We start from the raw sequence: 14,530 nt of genomic DNA, 5'->3' as shown, positions 1-14,530 counted from the left end.
AGGTCCCTGTGAGCTATTCCTGACATCTGCAAGGGCCCAGTTCCTCAGAGTCCAAGCTGAGGGCACTTATGTCCATGGCCAGATGCTGCTGTTTCCACTGTAGGAAAATCCTAACCAAAGTCTATTTACTCTTCTGGGGAACTATGCTGTGAGTCTCTTCTGCTGATGTGGTAATGAGCACACATACACACTCACATGCACACACACGCACGCATAGCGCTCACACCCACATGCAAAAGACACCTGTCCCCTTCTTACCCCAGCTTTGTGGGCCAGAGCTACCTTGTGCTTCCACATTTTTCTCAATTTTTTTGGTGAAACCCTGTCTGTTTTTGACTCCTAGGACAGGGACTGGGACCAAGGTTGTGCGGGAAGTGTGTGAGGTGGAGTGGGCGGCATCACTGAATCAGAAGTTCTGAAGAAAAAGCCATCAACAGGGCCCCTCCAACGCAGAGGCATTCTTCTGATTTAGCTAACCAGTCTCTGGCAGGAAAAATCATTTCCCTGGAGGCAACTCGGTGCCTCATGCAAATTGTCCCTGTTTGGAACAGCCTCCTGGCCCTTCTGGCCATCTGGACACAATGGACCCCTGAAGTGAACTCACGATAGCCCCAGGCGAGGGTGGCTGCTAGAGGGAGATAAAGCTTAGCTGCTTCCTTTCTGCTTTGTTTTGAACTATATTCTAGAAAGATAGGTAAGAAATGTTATCCTAATTAGTACTTGCCCACCCCCCCACCTCAAACACACACAGGCATTCAGTGTTCACCACGGAATATATCCTCAGAGTTTTATTTAGCTTCGGGGACAAATACACTGAGGCAGAGGAGGGGTGGATAAAGCCGTGGGGTAGGTCAGCAGCAGTGGTAGGATTTGCGTCTCCCAGCCAGAGAAGAGGGACCCGTGGCCTTTTACTGTGTCTGCCCCTCGCAGGTTAACAAAGCATATCCAAAAACCTGCCCTTGCTTCCAGAGCAGCCAGAGAGCCCCTGCTGGTAAAGGAGTCTTTTGTCTTTTTTCTTTTTTAAAAAAGATTTTATTTATTTATTTGAGAGAGAGCATGAGAGGGAAGGGGAAAGGGCAGAGGGAGAGGGAGAAGCAAGCTCCCCAATGAGGAGGAAGCCCAATGGGGGGCTTGATCTCAGGACCCTGATATCATGACCCGATCTAAAAGCAGACACTTAACCCACTGAGTCACCCAGGTGCCCCAAGGAGTCTTTTTTTCTAAGAAGGCTGGTTCCTCTCATGAATCTGGGCAGAGGAGAAGGATGCAGGGCAACCTAAAGAAAGGGAATGGGAGCACAACCCCCTATTTATTTAAAAACAAAACAAGAACAAAGGAACCTTCCACCATCATTCCCCTGGTGACCATTGCTCATTATTTTTTCAGGCTTGTGAACTCATATGATGCTTTTAACCAGAAAAGGATATTTTGTTTTACTTTGGAACAGTTCAGTACGCTGAAGAAGAGCGAAGGACAGCACAACAGGACCCGCCTTAGAGGTAGAAAGGTGATGTCTGCATAGTGACAGGGCACAGTAGGCTCAAGCCTGGGGGAAACCACCCTGCATACTTCATAAAACCATGGTCCTAACTGTTAAGGAGGATGGCTGTAATTTTAGAACGGCAAAGATGAATGGAAGACTGTCTGGGCTCAGAAGATCCATTTCTATTTTTTGCCCAGCTGAGTCACTCTTTGATAAAAGTGGCCCCAGCATCACAAGACTCACTAACCTTTATGTCATTTCCCCTCCCACTCCATTCCCGAAAATGCTAGATTTTTTTTCTATCAGTTTTTATCTTGCTTCATACAGTAAAGAGTTTCTCCTTGTTGGCCAAACATCATATCAACTGATGGATTATCGCTGGTACATTTGCACCCATGTGAGCTACCCTGTCCTCCCTCCTGTCTTCGCACTGTTGGGTTGGAACGCCCAGAGGTATGCCCCAGACTCCTGAGTATTGAGAATATCAGTGGAGGGGGGTCATGAATCAATCCATTGTTGTTCTTACAGCTTTAAGTTCATCCGAGAATCTCGATTTATTTTTATTTTAAGTTTTTATTTATTTAAGTCATCTCGACACCCAACGTGGGACTCGAACTCATGACCCCAAGATCAGGAGTTGGATGCTCTACCGAACCAAGCTGCCAGGCTCCCTGAGAGAATTTCAGTTTAAAACATTTCCTTGAAGTTTTAATTTTCCACTCAGGAAGTATATAGATTGATTTTTGGTGCTCTTTGATTTTTATTAGTTCGTTTATTTAAGTAACTTGTTTTGTTGTGTTTTTTTTTTAAGATTTTATTTATTTATTCATGAAAAACAGAGAGAGAGAGAGAGAGAGGTGGGCGGGGGGAGGCAGAAACACAGGCAGAGGGAGACGCAGGCTCCATGCAGGGAGCCTGACGTGGGACTCGATCCCAGGCCTCCAGGATCAGGCCCTGGTCTAAAGGCGGAACTAAACCACTGAGCCACCCGGGCTGCCCAGTAACTTGGTTTTAACTTAAAAAAGCCCAGCACCTGTGGCCTGGCAGCACTACCACAGAATGTAGCCGGTGGGCCCTCTTGTCCTAGGTGACCCGACTGTGATTTGAGACAGCTATTCAGATGTGAAGTGTGGGCATTCTGGAAGAACTCACCAGCATGCAGGGGTCCTAAAAGGATGTTGGGATAAATCCGTTTCCTAAGGATTTCAGGCAGAGGTCCTGCTTTACCTACGTGGTATTCGAAATAATGGGAACAAACAGCCAAGCGGCTGCCTTGGCCATGACCAGCTCTCCCAGCGCGGGGCTGGCTGTTTCCTGCTTCTTCCTTCCCACTTCCCACTCATTCATTAGCAGCCTTTGAGGCGGAAGCCGAGCGTACTGTTTTCACCTCAGCTTTCTGTTTTTCATCTTCAGCTACCTCTTCACGTCTCACCCCCAAACTCACCAACAGGCCTTCAGCATGTGTGTCACCGAATGCACACCCTTCAGTGCCCATCAATAAACTATCCTTATGATTTCTGTGGCCCTGGCTTGTGTGAATGATCACCGCTCATTTCACTCGCGGTCTCAGAATATTTAATCTCAGCAAGGTGACGTATTGGGTGTTTTTTTTCTTTTGTTTCCTAGGGTAGTTGCTAGGATTTTGTTGTTGTTGTTTTAAACACCCATTTGATATGCCAGAAATTCTAAGGTGTCAAAGACATAAACCCCTTTAGGTTGTGAAGAAAAGCTTTGACTAATCTTTAGCTGGAAGGAGGTCAGAGGTCAAGTGCAGTCGTCATCATCGCTGGGCGGGGACTCTTCTCCAGCTTTGGCAGCTGACAGTCACTGGGAGTGAGCAGAGCTGCCAGGTAGGTCACCCAGCTCTGGCTGTTTGGGCACCCGCACAGTCTGATGCTCTGTGTAAGCCGGGGCCAGGTGTTTAAGCTCTCTGTTTCTTCATCTGCATTGGTGACTGTTAATAGTAACTGTACTTCCTCCTAGAATTGTTAAGAGTGTTAAGTCAGTCAGTACATGTAAAATCTTTGAACAATCCTGGCCAGAGCTGAGTGCCCAGTGACTGCTCGTTGGTAATGCTCTCTCTGTGGGCAGGTGTAAGGCAGGCCGACTGCTTGGAGTTCAGACTCTGCCAATACGTAGCCCTGCAAACGTGACAATTACGTTGCTAGATATTTTCTGAGTTTGAATTTCTTTATCTATCACCTGTGAGGAAGAAGTCCACAGTATGTATGTGCGATAGCACACTGTCAGTAAAATGCCAAGAGATGTAAAGGGTTATCAAGAATTCGTGTAAGATGCCCTATATGGAGTAGGCATGCATTAAGCAATCATGATTAGTCACATTTTCTACTTAGTTGAAGAAGCCAAAAAGGAAGGTTATGTTTGCTTTGTGTTAAGAGAGAGTGCAGCCCTATTCCTGTCACATTAGTGCTTAATAAATATTGGATTATGTTACTCAGAGGAGAATAAAATACAAAATTGAAGAGTAATGCACATTTGGCCCTTCCGAGGACCAAAGAAAGGGCACGAGAGATTTTTGCAGACCTATAGATTTTTTTTCCTAGATTTTATTTATTCATGAGAGTCGCAGAGAGACCTAGACATAGGTATAGGGGAGAAGCAGGCTCCCTGTAGGGTGCCTGATGTGGGACTTGATCCCAGGACCCTGGAATCATGCCATGAGCCAAAGGCAGATGCTCAACCACTGAGCCACCCAGGTGTCCTGCAAACCTGTAGATTAAAAGCCTTGAATGTGTGAGATTTTCTGATGTGTATAAACTGAGGATTTCTGAGAATGTTTCTCTTCAATGATAGAAAACTGTACTGATTCATATGAGCCCCCCCCAAAAAAAAAAAACCAAATCAGAATATTTTTAAGGAAATTGAGACTTTTTCCTTTCAAGTATTAGAGGAACCCCCTCCTCCCCCTCCACCCCCCCCACCCCCCCACCCCCCAACCCCCCCGCGCAGCATACCCTTCCTGGAGAACCTATAATTACCTGAAGGAGTCATTGTCAGGTGTCTTTTCTGCAGATAAAGGAGCACCTAGCCAGGGCAACCCACCAACTGCAGACACTGTAGACCAACCAGCAAGTCATGAGCCCCCAGGATCAGGCTCTTCAGAATCATCAGATGTCTTAAGCATAATCCCTGATCCATGCTCCTCTATAAGTAGCTAGCCCCCGGCAAAGATGCCCCTATGAAATTAATTCTTCGCTTTACCTCGAATGATTCTTTGATTGTAGATTAAGGAGATGGTGACTAATGGCAGCTCTTAAATTACCTGTTTTAATGAGTAGATAAGAATTATTTTTAATTAGTGCTTCAGTTGTCTATATGCAAACTATGCTCTCTGATGTGCCTGCATAAGGGCCTTTGGAAAACAGTTGATTTTCTTAATTCTGTTAAGTGTTGCCTAAGCGCTCTTGTTTCCATGCTATTTGTGTTCTCTATGAGAAACCTTTCTCTGAGTAGAGATCATTTCCAGCCTGTGTGGAAGAGTCCAATTTTTAGTGGCGATCATCTGGGCAAGGGCATTTACCATATTTAGAATAAATTCCAGGGCAGTGGATTTGTGTAGCCCCAGGTGAGTCTACCAGTGCCAGAGCAAGAAGCCACCTTCATGTATTTCAGAGGTGCTTGTCCTCACCCAACCCTCTGCCCACTTCAAAGATACATGACTGTGCCCCTCAGCTTCCCTGGCTGCAAGGGTGAGGAGTGGACAGGATACTTGCCAAACCTTTGCAGACTACCTTGAGCCCGGCAGTAGGCCCTTAGCCTCATATAGTCAGGTAGGTGTGACCTGGGAGGCAGCACACATTCAGTAACAAGATGATGCCAAAATTTGGGATTTGAGGATTAACAGATGTGAGTTAGAAGACACAATCCGGTTACTTGCCTACCCCCAGTTCCCATACTCAAAGTGTTTTCTCTCCCAAATCCTTGAAATTACTCCCTGGAAAGTAACTGTTGGTTGCAAAAGTTTGACATTGTCTACTGAGATATATTTTTAGAATTTCTTTAAATATGATACTTTGGGGTTTTTTTCCCCCTTTGGTTTCTTTAAAAAAAAAAATCATCTAAGAACCAGTTTTCAACCAAAAAGACTTTTATGGTTTTCTTTTTTTAGTCTGTATCCCAGAATAGTAGTTTGAGAGTTGCCAACTGCAAAAGGACCTATGTGTTGTGTATGCTGCCGAAAGCTATTTCCAAGCACAAACTACATGGTTTTAGAAAACGAGTACGTGGAGTAACTCACGTGGTTCTGTGTGTAGGGGGGGTGGGGGTGGGGAACACTTTACCTCGGTACTCCAGAAGCTGTTAAGTCTTCTGATCAGAAGCAATAATTATCTTGGACTCAAGAGCTGACAGGAAAAAATTATGTTTGACATAATAACGTTCAAGAAGGTAAATGGTTCTTTTAGCAAAATGGTGTGCTTTCACCTTTACACAGCAGTTAAGGGAGGAATGGCTCTCCCTGAACTATAGGCATGCTTCCCTGAACATGGATAAACCCTAGAGGAATTAGCTCATACTTCTGTCTGTACAGTTTATCAATCAACACATGTTCATTGAGTTCCTTTTGCCTGGCGCTACCCTAGGAGCTGCATAAAATATCAGAGCAGTAGGTATAACGCATTACCTCCTTTAGGTCATTCTTTCCATCCGGGGAAGCGATGTGTGAAGCAGTGAGGGAATAATCAAGGTAATAATGCCTTCTCGGTAGATTGCATTCACTACAGTGCCTTTCAGCCTAGGTGGAAGGTTCTTTATTTCCCTTGAAAGTGCAGCAGACTTGTCAGTGCCAGAGTTAATAGATAACCTTTATTCATTCAAAACAAATTTAGGCATCCACCACTGAAATTACTTTGTGTAGAATGAGGCACAATTCTAGAACAAATCATTTTTTTTAGACCACTCTTGGAAGTTCAGAGAAGGATAGAATTTTCTACAAGTGCCTCATTCCTAATTGCAGGGCCTGGGAGGGGGGTTCCGCGTGGCATTTGGACTTCTCTGTGTTTGACTACATCACGTTTTTTGTTTTAGACGGAATCGGCGTAGCCAAAATTGTATCAGTTCAACATAAGCCCTGCTGTGTTTTCTAGCCTTCCTAACCCTGTGTATTTCCTGCATTGTGATTTATTAACAACGACTTAGGTAATTCAGCTTAATTGTGGAGAAGAGATCTAGAACTAAAATTTCCTGATGGCTAATGTTTTGGTTTCGCTAATTTGATTTTGTGCTGCCTTAAGCTCACAGCTTGCACAAGTCTTTATACCATTGATATGGCTCTGGAGACAGTGACACCTTCCTTGGGTTTAACACCTACATTTCATTATCTCTTAATTGAGTTTTTGGACATGTAAGTGGAAAAGAAATAATGGGTGATGAATGCTTCTGCGTGCATGAGGACTAACTGTACATATAATGAATATGGCTGACTTTAAAATTTCTTCTATAGTAAAATAGTGTGCTAGTTGACAGCAGGCCGAGGTTAAAGAGACTTAATTAAAAATTAGAAGCTCACCCTAGCCCAGAGCACTATCACATGCAAATCTAAGAACACCAAGTGGACAAAAAAACCCTACAATTGTTCAATAGCACCCCCTAGCATACATAATTTTAGGCTATCAGACTAGGAAGCAAATTGTACTTATGGTTTCTTCTCTAAAAAGTATAGGTTTTTAAATATGTCTAGTTATATTGGCACATTCTTCACATTTTTCCTGAATTGAATGTCTGAAGATAACTATAAGCAGAGGGTAGCATGATCTAGTAGAATAATTTCTTATTGCAAAGATTTTCAAAATGATTTTACTTTAAATCTGATTGTCTTCTATTCATTATCTCTGCTTTGGTTGGCTGATTTAAGGAGATTTGGGGTTTATTTGTGTTTCTTTGGATTAAGTCATCTAGGAAAAGGAAAAAGGCAGAGCAGGGGGAGGTTCCTAAAGTAGATCATGGAAATCCACAAGGTAGATGTAGTATATTTAGCTCTTTGGTGAGTGTTAAGAACACAGCCCCTGGGCGTGCCTGGGTGGCTTAGTGAGTTAAGTGTCTGCCTTTGGCCCAGGTCATGATCCTGGGGTCCTGGGATGGAGCCTCACATTGGGACCCATGCTCAGCAACAAGTCTGCTTCTTTCTGCCCCTCCCTTCTGCTCATTCTCTCTCTTGCTCTCTCTCTCTCTCTCTCTCTCTCTACCCTTCCCTCCCTCTCTCCCTCTCAAATAAATAAAATCTTTAAAAAGAAGAAGAAGAAGAAGAACAACAACAACAACAACAACAACAACACAGCCTCTGGAGCCAGACTTTCTGAGCTTTGTGTTCTTGGTTGGGCTCCTTAACCAGTCTGTCACTTCATTTCTTCCTCCATAAAATGGGTGAATGGGAATAGGTACCTGTCTCACAGACCAGTTGCAGCAAATTCTCACAAGGCACTTGAGAAGCCTAGCACATAATGAATAGTCAGTGACGATCAGCAGCTATTATTTTTTTTAAGATTTTATTTATTTATTCATGAGAGACACAGAGAGAGAGAGAGAGGCAGAGAGAGGCAGAGGGAGAAGCAGGCTCCATGCAGGGAGCCTAATGTGGAACTTGATCCTTAAGACAGCGGGATCACGCCCTGAGCCAAAGGCAAACACTCAACCGCTGAGCCACCCAGGCATCCCAGCAGCTATTATTTCACCATAGATGCTTGGGTGTTGTCATGATCTACAGCTTGGAATCTCATATCAGAAAGACGTGAGTTCAAACCCCCTGGGAGATCTTGCGCAAGTTGCTGAAACTCGCTGAAACCCACTAAAGGGGATGATAGTAAGTATTGCATACCATTGTAGAATTCAACAGTGTATGCAGAATGCCTAGATTAGACTAGATAGGGGTGCCTGGCTGGCTTGGTCAGTAGAGCAGGCTACTCTTGATCTCAGGGTTGTGAGTTCAAGTCCCATGTTGGACGTGGAGCCTACGTTTAAAAAAAAATTAGACTAGGTGGAACAGATAGAATATAGCTGTTACTCTTCATTTCCTTCTGAGATGCCAATAAAACAACAGTGAGGTACTCCGCAAAATGATAGTAATCCTCTATGACTAACGGAAGACCACAATATCAACATTGGATAAGGCGGAAAGCAGAGAATAGAAACCGACTAGCAAACCCAAGAAAGCCAGTTAAACTGTAGAATGCACAAAGGGCTCGTGAATGGCTCACACTAGGTATCTCTGGAGATGGAAGTGAAAGTGGGGCTCAAAACAAGAGAATTCACTGAAACTCAGTTCTGCTTTTTCATCCTTGGAGCCAGGCACTATTAAGGGCTGGGCCACCAAAGTGAAATCGGGGTTTTTAAGCGAAAGGCTGCATTCTGAATGTGGAGATCTTTGATTGTCTTCCCCCATCTGGCTCCCAGGATCCTGGCAAGGAGGTTTAGACTCTCCAAGACCAGATGAGATGTACCTTCTCTGGCCCAAGTAAATAGACCCAAGTGTACTGCCCTTGGATATTATGTAACTAAAAAGCCCATCATATCCCTGAATCCCAAGGTCGACATGCCCAGCCTTTGTGCATGGAGCTTCCAGTCAGCTGTCTAGTGTTCCGTATTTAACTGGACAGACAGCCCGGGACCCCAGACCAAGGTCTCCTGAGGGTGTATGATTGTGTGGTATGGACAGTGAGGCTTATTTGATCATCCCATACAGGCTTCCTCGGTATGTGTGTTTATGTTGTAGGATTCATTCCTAGCACGTTCCAAGTGTGCCCCTGATTTCTTCTCAGGTATGCTCAGCACATAGCTAGCACTCAATAAATGTTAGCTGGTATCATTACTCATTCAGCCATCACAGGACGGAGCGAGTCACTTATTTCTTACAGGCATGCAGTCACATTTAGGAGGTGAGGTTTGAGCATTCAGCTGCTTCCATAACTCTGCCACTTGTAGAAGTTCAGCAGTGGAGAGGAAGAAGCCCTGGATTAAAGAACACTTGGCCTTCAGTCAAGTCCTAAATCTCTCTAGGCAGAAGTTACCACTGATGTAAAAGAAAGGGGATGGATAGATTAGACCTTTTTCTGTTTTGTTTTTAGACTAGACCACCGCCTTTAAAGGTGCCTGCCTTTTTCTCAGACACTGCAGGACATCAGGACAAGTCTCTGAGGCAGACCTGGTTACTTTTCAGAAGTGTATGTACATACTCCTACTAATAATAAATATATTGTTAGCAATACATAATAATCATGAAGATTAATAATAATATCTAAGAATTATTGAATATCTGCCATGCTCCAGATGCTTGCATTATCTTCTTTAACTTCATTTAATGGGATACTAGTACTTTATGAGAGACATACTTTATGAGAGACATTCATTTCTCCCCACTTTGCAGAGAAGATAACTGAGGATTTAAGTTTATGTGTAAAATTTACAGACAGTAAGTGGCAGCGCCTGGGTTTTGAAGATCTGGCCACCTCCAGAGAACCAGTCCTCTAGGATCTCACCATGCATCTCTTTTTTGAACTCTGTTTGGTACTACCCCAGTAAGAGCATTGTACTCATTTGAGGTCCTTTGGCTGCTTTCAGCTTTAGTCTGGCTTCATTGCCTCCTACTCGGAAGTTACATTTTCCCACTGTAAAGTGGATTGGCATTGGAGTCATAAATGAACCAAGCCCTGTATTCCTCTCACAAAGATAGTTTGTTCTGAGTTCTCAAAGTCCTCATTTAAAAAGGTTTTACATGTGTGAAATTACACTGTTAAAATTCCTGCGTATCTAAACTTTAATAGGATGTGTTGTGTTTGCCAGTGTCACCAGGCCTGCAGATCACTTTTGTTCAGTGGATCATGTGACGCACCAATTGTCCTTTGAGATTGCAGACTATATAAACTAATAATTAAATATTGTAACAGATCTGTGTACATAAATCTTTTTTCTGTATGATGTCCACTTTGGAGTATATAAAAATAAGGAGAGAACATAAAGTAGATTTGATGAAGCATCAAGAAAATATTTTAAAAGCCTGAAAAAAAAAAAAAAAAGAAGAAGCAGCCTAGGGAGGCTGGAGGTGAGAACTCCTTCTAACTTCTGTGCATTTTTAAAAACTGGGTAAAATGTACATAACATAAAATTTACTACTTTAACCATTTTTAAATGGACAGTTCAGTGGCATTAAATACATTCACATTTTCGTGCAAACATCACCATCATCCAACTGTAGATCTTTTCTCATCTTGCAAAATTGGAACTCTGTACCCATTAAACACTAACTCTCCATTCTGCACCCCACAACCCCCAACCACTGGCAATGGCCATCTTTCTGTCACCATGAATTTGGCCACTATAGGTTTTGTAGATCTAATCTGACATGACCAGTACTATAATTAGGAGAGTAACCGTTGTCATGTATTACTGTTACTACCCAAAGGTTTAAGGTGAATATATTTCAAAGGTTTTTTTAGAGTGAAATAACATATGTTAAGCTCTTTTTCTTTCTTTGAAATAAGTTGAAAACCTATTTTTCTAAAAAACATCCTGAGATTCTTATAATTCAGCTTTTTAAAAGGGATAGTGGCATGTGCTTCGACAGATGTGACTCCCTGCTCTTTTCTCCCAGGGGTCCCAGCACAGTTTCAGTGAAGATGACAATAAAAGCTCCCTTCCTTTCCTTTGGTTGCCCCCGCCCTCATGCTCCAGCTCCAAAGTTCATTCCTAAGAATCTCCTGCCCTGTCAGTGCCCAGCATCGTACTCTGAATGGAATTAACGTTGCTGAGGAATGTAGTGCTCAGGGAGGACAAATACTCCTTCATTCTTTCCTCAGACTTTTATTGAGTACCTACTACTGTCACATAATGCATACAAAGGTAGATAAGACACTATCACTGTCTTTAAGGGGCTTACATCCTATTAGATTGAAGCATTTAAAAACAACCTATGGTAAGAAATGAGAGAGAGAGGTGGATAAACATAAACTGAGGTGCCATGACCTGAGCCAATGGGAGAACAGTGAGGGAGAAGTTGGTTCTACAGGAGGCTGAGGAAGGTGGGGAGTTGCCTTGCTTCACAAGGCTGATAAAGTATACGATCCTACCTTGACTTGCTTCTGCAGCTCCTCAGGTTCTAGTCTCTGGATGGATTTGGAGCTGTTTGCATGATACAGAAGCAGTGGAGCAGGTGTGGTTCATGAATCTGGACAAGAAAGCAGCACTTCCTGTTATCCCTTGTCTCATTTCCATCCGCAGCAGTCATTAAATGGAAGCGTGAGGATTTTGCAAAGCGGGGTTGAAAGTCCTGTGGTTACACAGATTAGCTAACATCTCTCATTTGCCTCACATTTTGTTGGAAGCTGGACTTTTCTGTGGAAGGTTAAACAAAAAAACTCTAATTCATTTCCAGATTACAGTGTCCTTTCAGAGAAAATCCCTAAATAGACAACTGTCTGATTTGGAGGAGAAATAAGAGGACTTCCTACAACACATAATTATGATAGAAACTAGTCGTGGCCAGGTGGTGGTTTTTTTGGAGACTGTGACCTAGGGCAACAGATCAGTGAGCTAGGGATGGAAAATGGATTCCATGTCATCAGTTCAGGAAGAGCTCACTATGCTGTGGAGAGGACATGACATAGCAATTTGTCCAAGGACCTGAGCCTAGGGAAGTCAAGAGTTTAGGCTCTCTTCACCCAATTTTTTTTTAATTGTAAATGAGGTAATGAGGACACTTCATCCTGGTCCATTGAAAGCATTCCACTGGATTGTAGTTTCCTCTTGACCACATATAAAGGGTATTTATTTAAGGGAAAAGCTGTTGGTTAATTATGTGAAGACCACCTTACTGGGCAGCCCAGGTGGCTCAGCGGTTAAGCGCTGCCTTCAGCCTGGGGTGTGATCCTGGAGTCCTAGGATCGAGTCTCACATCGGGCTCCCTGCATGGAGCCTGCTTCTCCCTCTGCCTGTGTCTCTGCCTCTCTCTCTCTCTCTCTCTCTCTCTCTCTGTCTCTCTCTCTGTCATGAATGAATAAATAAAATCTTAAAAAAAAAGAAAAAGACCACCTTACTTTGGTCATGAACACCTGCTCAAGCCTAGAATAAGGACTCAGAGACGGCAAACAAATCTAAAACAAAAATCATACATGATTTTATATAGAGACAATGCTGATAGACTAGCTTTCTGGTGGAGGTGGGGGGAAGGTTTGATTTATATTGTTTGTCAATTTCCATAGTATAATTACTCGCACAAAGGCTGATTTCAAACTACCAACAGTTGGCTAACAAAATGCCTGAATATTTAACTGGCACTCCTAGTAAAGGCCAACTCCCGCGTACCATATTCTATGCTTGATGTGGCCAACAGAAGTATCCTTTTTCAAAAGCTTAATTTTGAGTGGTTGCTGGAGGTGGGAAGGTGGAAGGTACACCAATGGGTGAAGGGAACCAAAGGGTACAGGCTTTCAGTTATACAATAAATAAGTTATGAGGATGTAAAGTACAGCATGGTGACTATAGTTAATAATGCTATATGACATATTTGAAACTTGATAGGAGAGAAGATCTTAAAAGTTGTCATCACAAGAAAAAATTTTGTAGCTATGTAGGGTGATGGATGTTAAGTAGACTTACTGTGGCGATTATTTTACAATATATACAAATGTTGAGTCATTATGTTGTACCCCTGAAAACTAACTTAATGTTATATGTTGATTATACCTCAGTTTCCAAAAATTTAATTTGAAGGCTGTAGAGAGGTACACACTGATGGCTGTCCCTACCAGTTATTCCTGGTCCCTCTACTCCCTGCTGCTTACTCAAGATGCATCAACTATTCACATTACTTGCTTGCCCTTGCTTTGCTTTGGTCTGAGAGGTACAGGTTCTGGTTTTCAGCAATGGCCATGGTGTTCTTGCCTGTGTCTTCAAAACTGGGTCCCTTCCAGGCTTCTCATCTCATCTTCTGGTACTGAAATACAAAGCAACTGTTGAAAATTAACGTGGACTGCTTTTGCTCTCACCCTCTTTAATATATATAGATGTGGCTTTTTTTTTAAATGCAAAATATTTATTGAAAGAGATGCCCATGCATCGTTCCTTTCCCCTTTTCACTAATAACTCTGACCTTGGGCAACTCAGAAAATGTCCCAGAGCCTCTGTGTCCTTCATGGTTTTCCTTAATGTTCTTTTCTTTGAATGCTTGCCTCAAACAGTTGTTGTGAGAACCAAATAATAAAAAGTTATAATAATAACAATAATAGTAATTGCTGACATCTGTTGGGCTCTTACCACACCGCAGGGCCTGTGCTTGGCCTTTTGTCTCTATTAACATAATTAATGCCCGCAGGCCCTTGTGTGGCATCTGGCACCTGCCAGGGGTGTCGTCAGTGATAGCTATTATGTTTACCGCTCTTCCTGTTATTGCAATTACAAGAGACGGTGGTGGTAAAGAATCCAAAGCTATGTTTCTCTATTGTCAGATTATCACAGGAGCATCAGTTACGGACATACATAATGGCCTCATGTAAGAAACAAATTAAACACGGTTATATCTGTACTTGAGTTTATCTTCTGGAACAATAGCTCTGAGAGAGAATATGCTGCAGAATATGCACATAGACAAGCACACCAGCATACGTACAAGTTGTTTTGTGTTGTTTCACTATTGTCAGAATGTTTTCTACCAAATGGCTATTGGACAACAGATGTAGCACTCAACATTTGTGAGATTTCATTCCAGTGTTCTACTTGAGAGATGGGGTAAAGTCCCTAATATTTCTATTAAGTTTTATCAAGAAACCTTGGGCGGTGGTAAAAGATACCCTTTCAATCTTGTTCACATGATAAGTTTTCACTATGTTATAGTATTTGCCAGAATACAAGTGGGATTCTTTTTAAAGTCCTTCAGAAAATTAGATGCCCCCTTATATATGAATCACATGGTATGGGACACTCTTGTTATTTTGAACACAAAGTTTAAGGGAAACAAACATTAACCTAAAACACTGGCTTTTGTCAGTGAGCACTTTAGGTGCTTATTGAGACGGCCCTGCTGACAGAATTTTTGTTTCTAAA

The 14,530-nt window shown here is 42.7% G+C and overlaps 1 protein-coding gene across 2 annotated transcripts in view; it reads left to right on the top strand.

The window, feature by feature from the left end:
• Positions 1 to 14,530, top strand: part of CUNH1orf21 (chromosome unknown C1orf21 homolog) — a 219,730-nt gene that overhangs the window by 159,220 nt on the left and 45,980 nt on the right. Inside the window, exon 4 of one of the 2 annotated variants that reach the window (XM_055319476.1) lies at positions 9,562 to 9,657. The exons of the other annotated variant lie outside the window; for it this stretch is intronic. Coding sequence (XP_055175451.1) covers positions 9,562 to 9,657 — 96 coding nt within the window. The remainder of the gene's footprint in view (positions 1 to 9,561; positions 9,658 to 14,530) is intronic. 2 annotated transcript variants of the gene reach the window in all.

Source organism: Nyctereutes procyonoides, unplaced genomic scaffold (genome assembly GCF_905146905.1).
Source record: "Nyctereutes procyonoides isolate TBG_1078 unplaced genomic scaffold, NYPRO_anot_genome, whole genome shotgun sequence".
In the NCBI taxonomy this organism is placed as follows: domain Eukaryota; kingdom Metazoa; phylum Chordata; class Mammalia; order Carnivora; family Canidae; genus Nyctereutes; species Nyctereutes procyonoides.
Note: the sequence above shows the minus strand (reverse complement) of the source record. Positions and strands in the feature narration are given on the sequence as shown.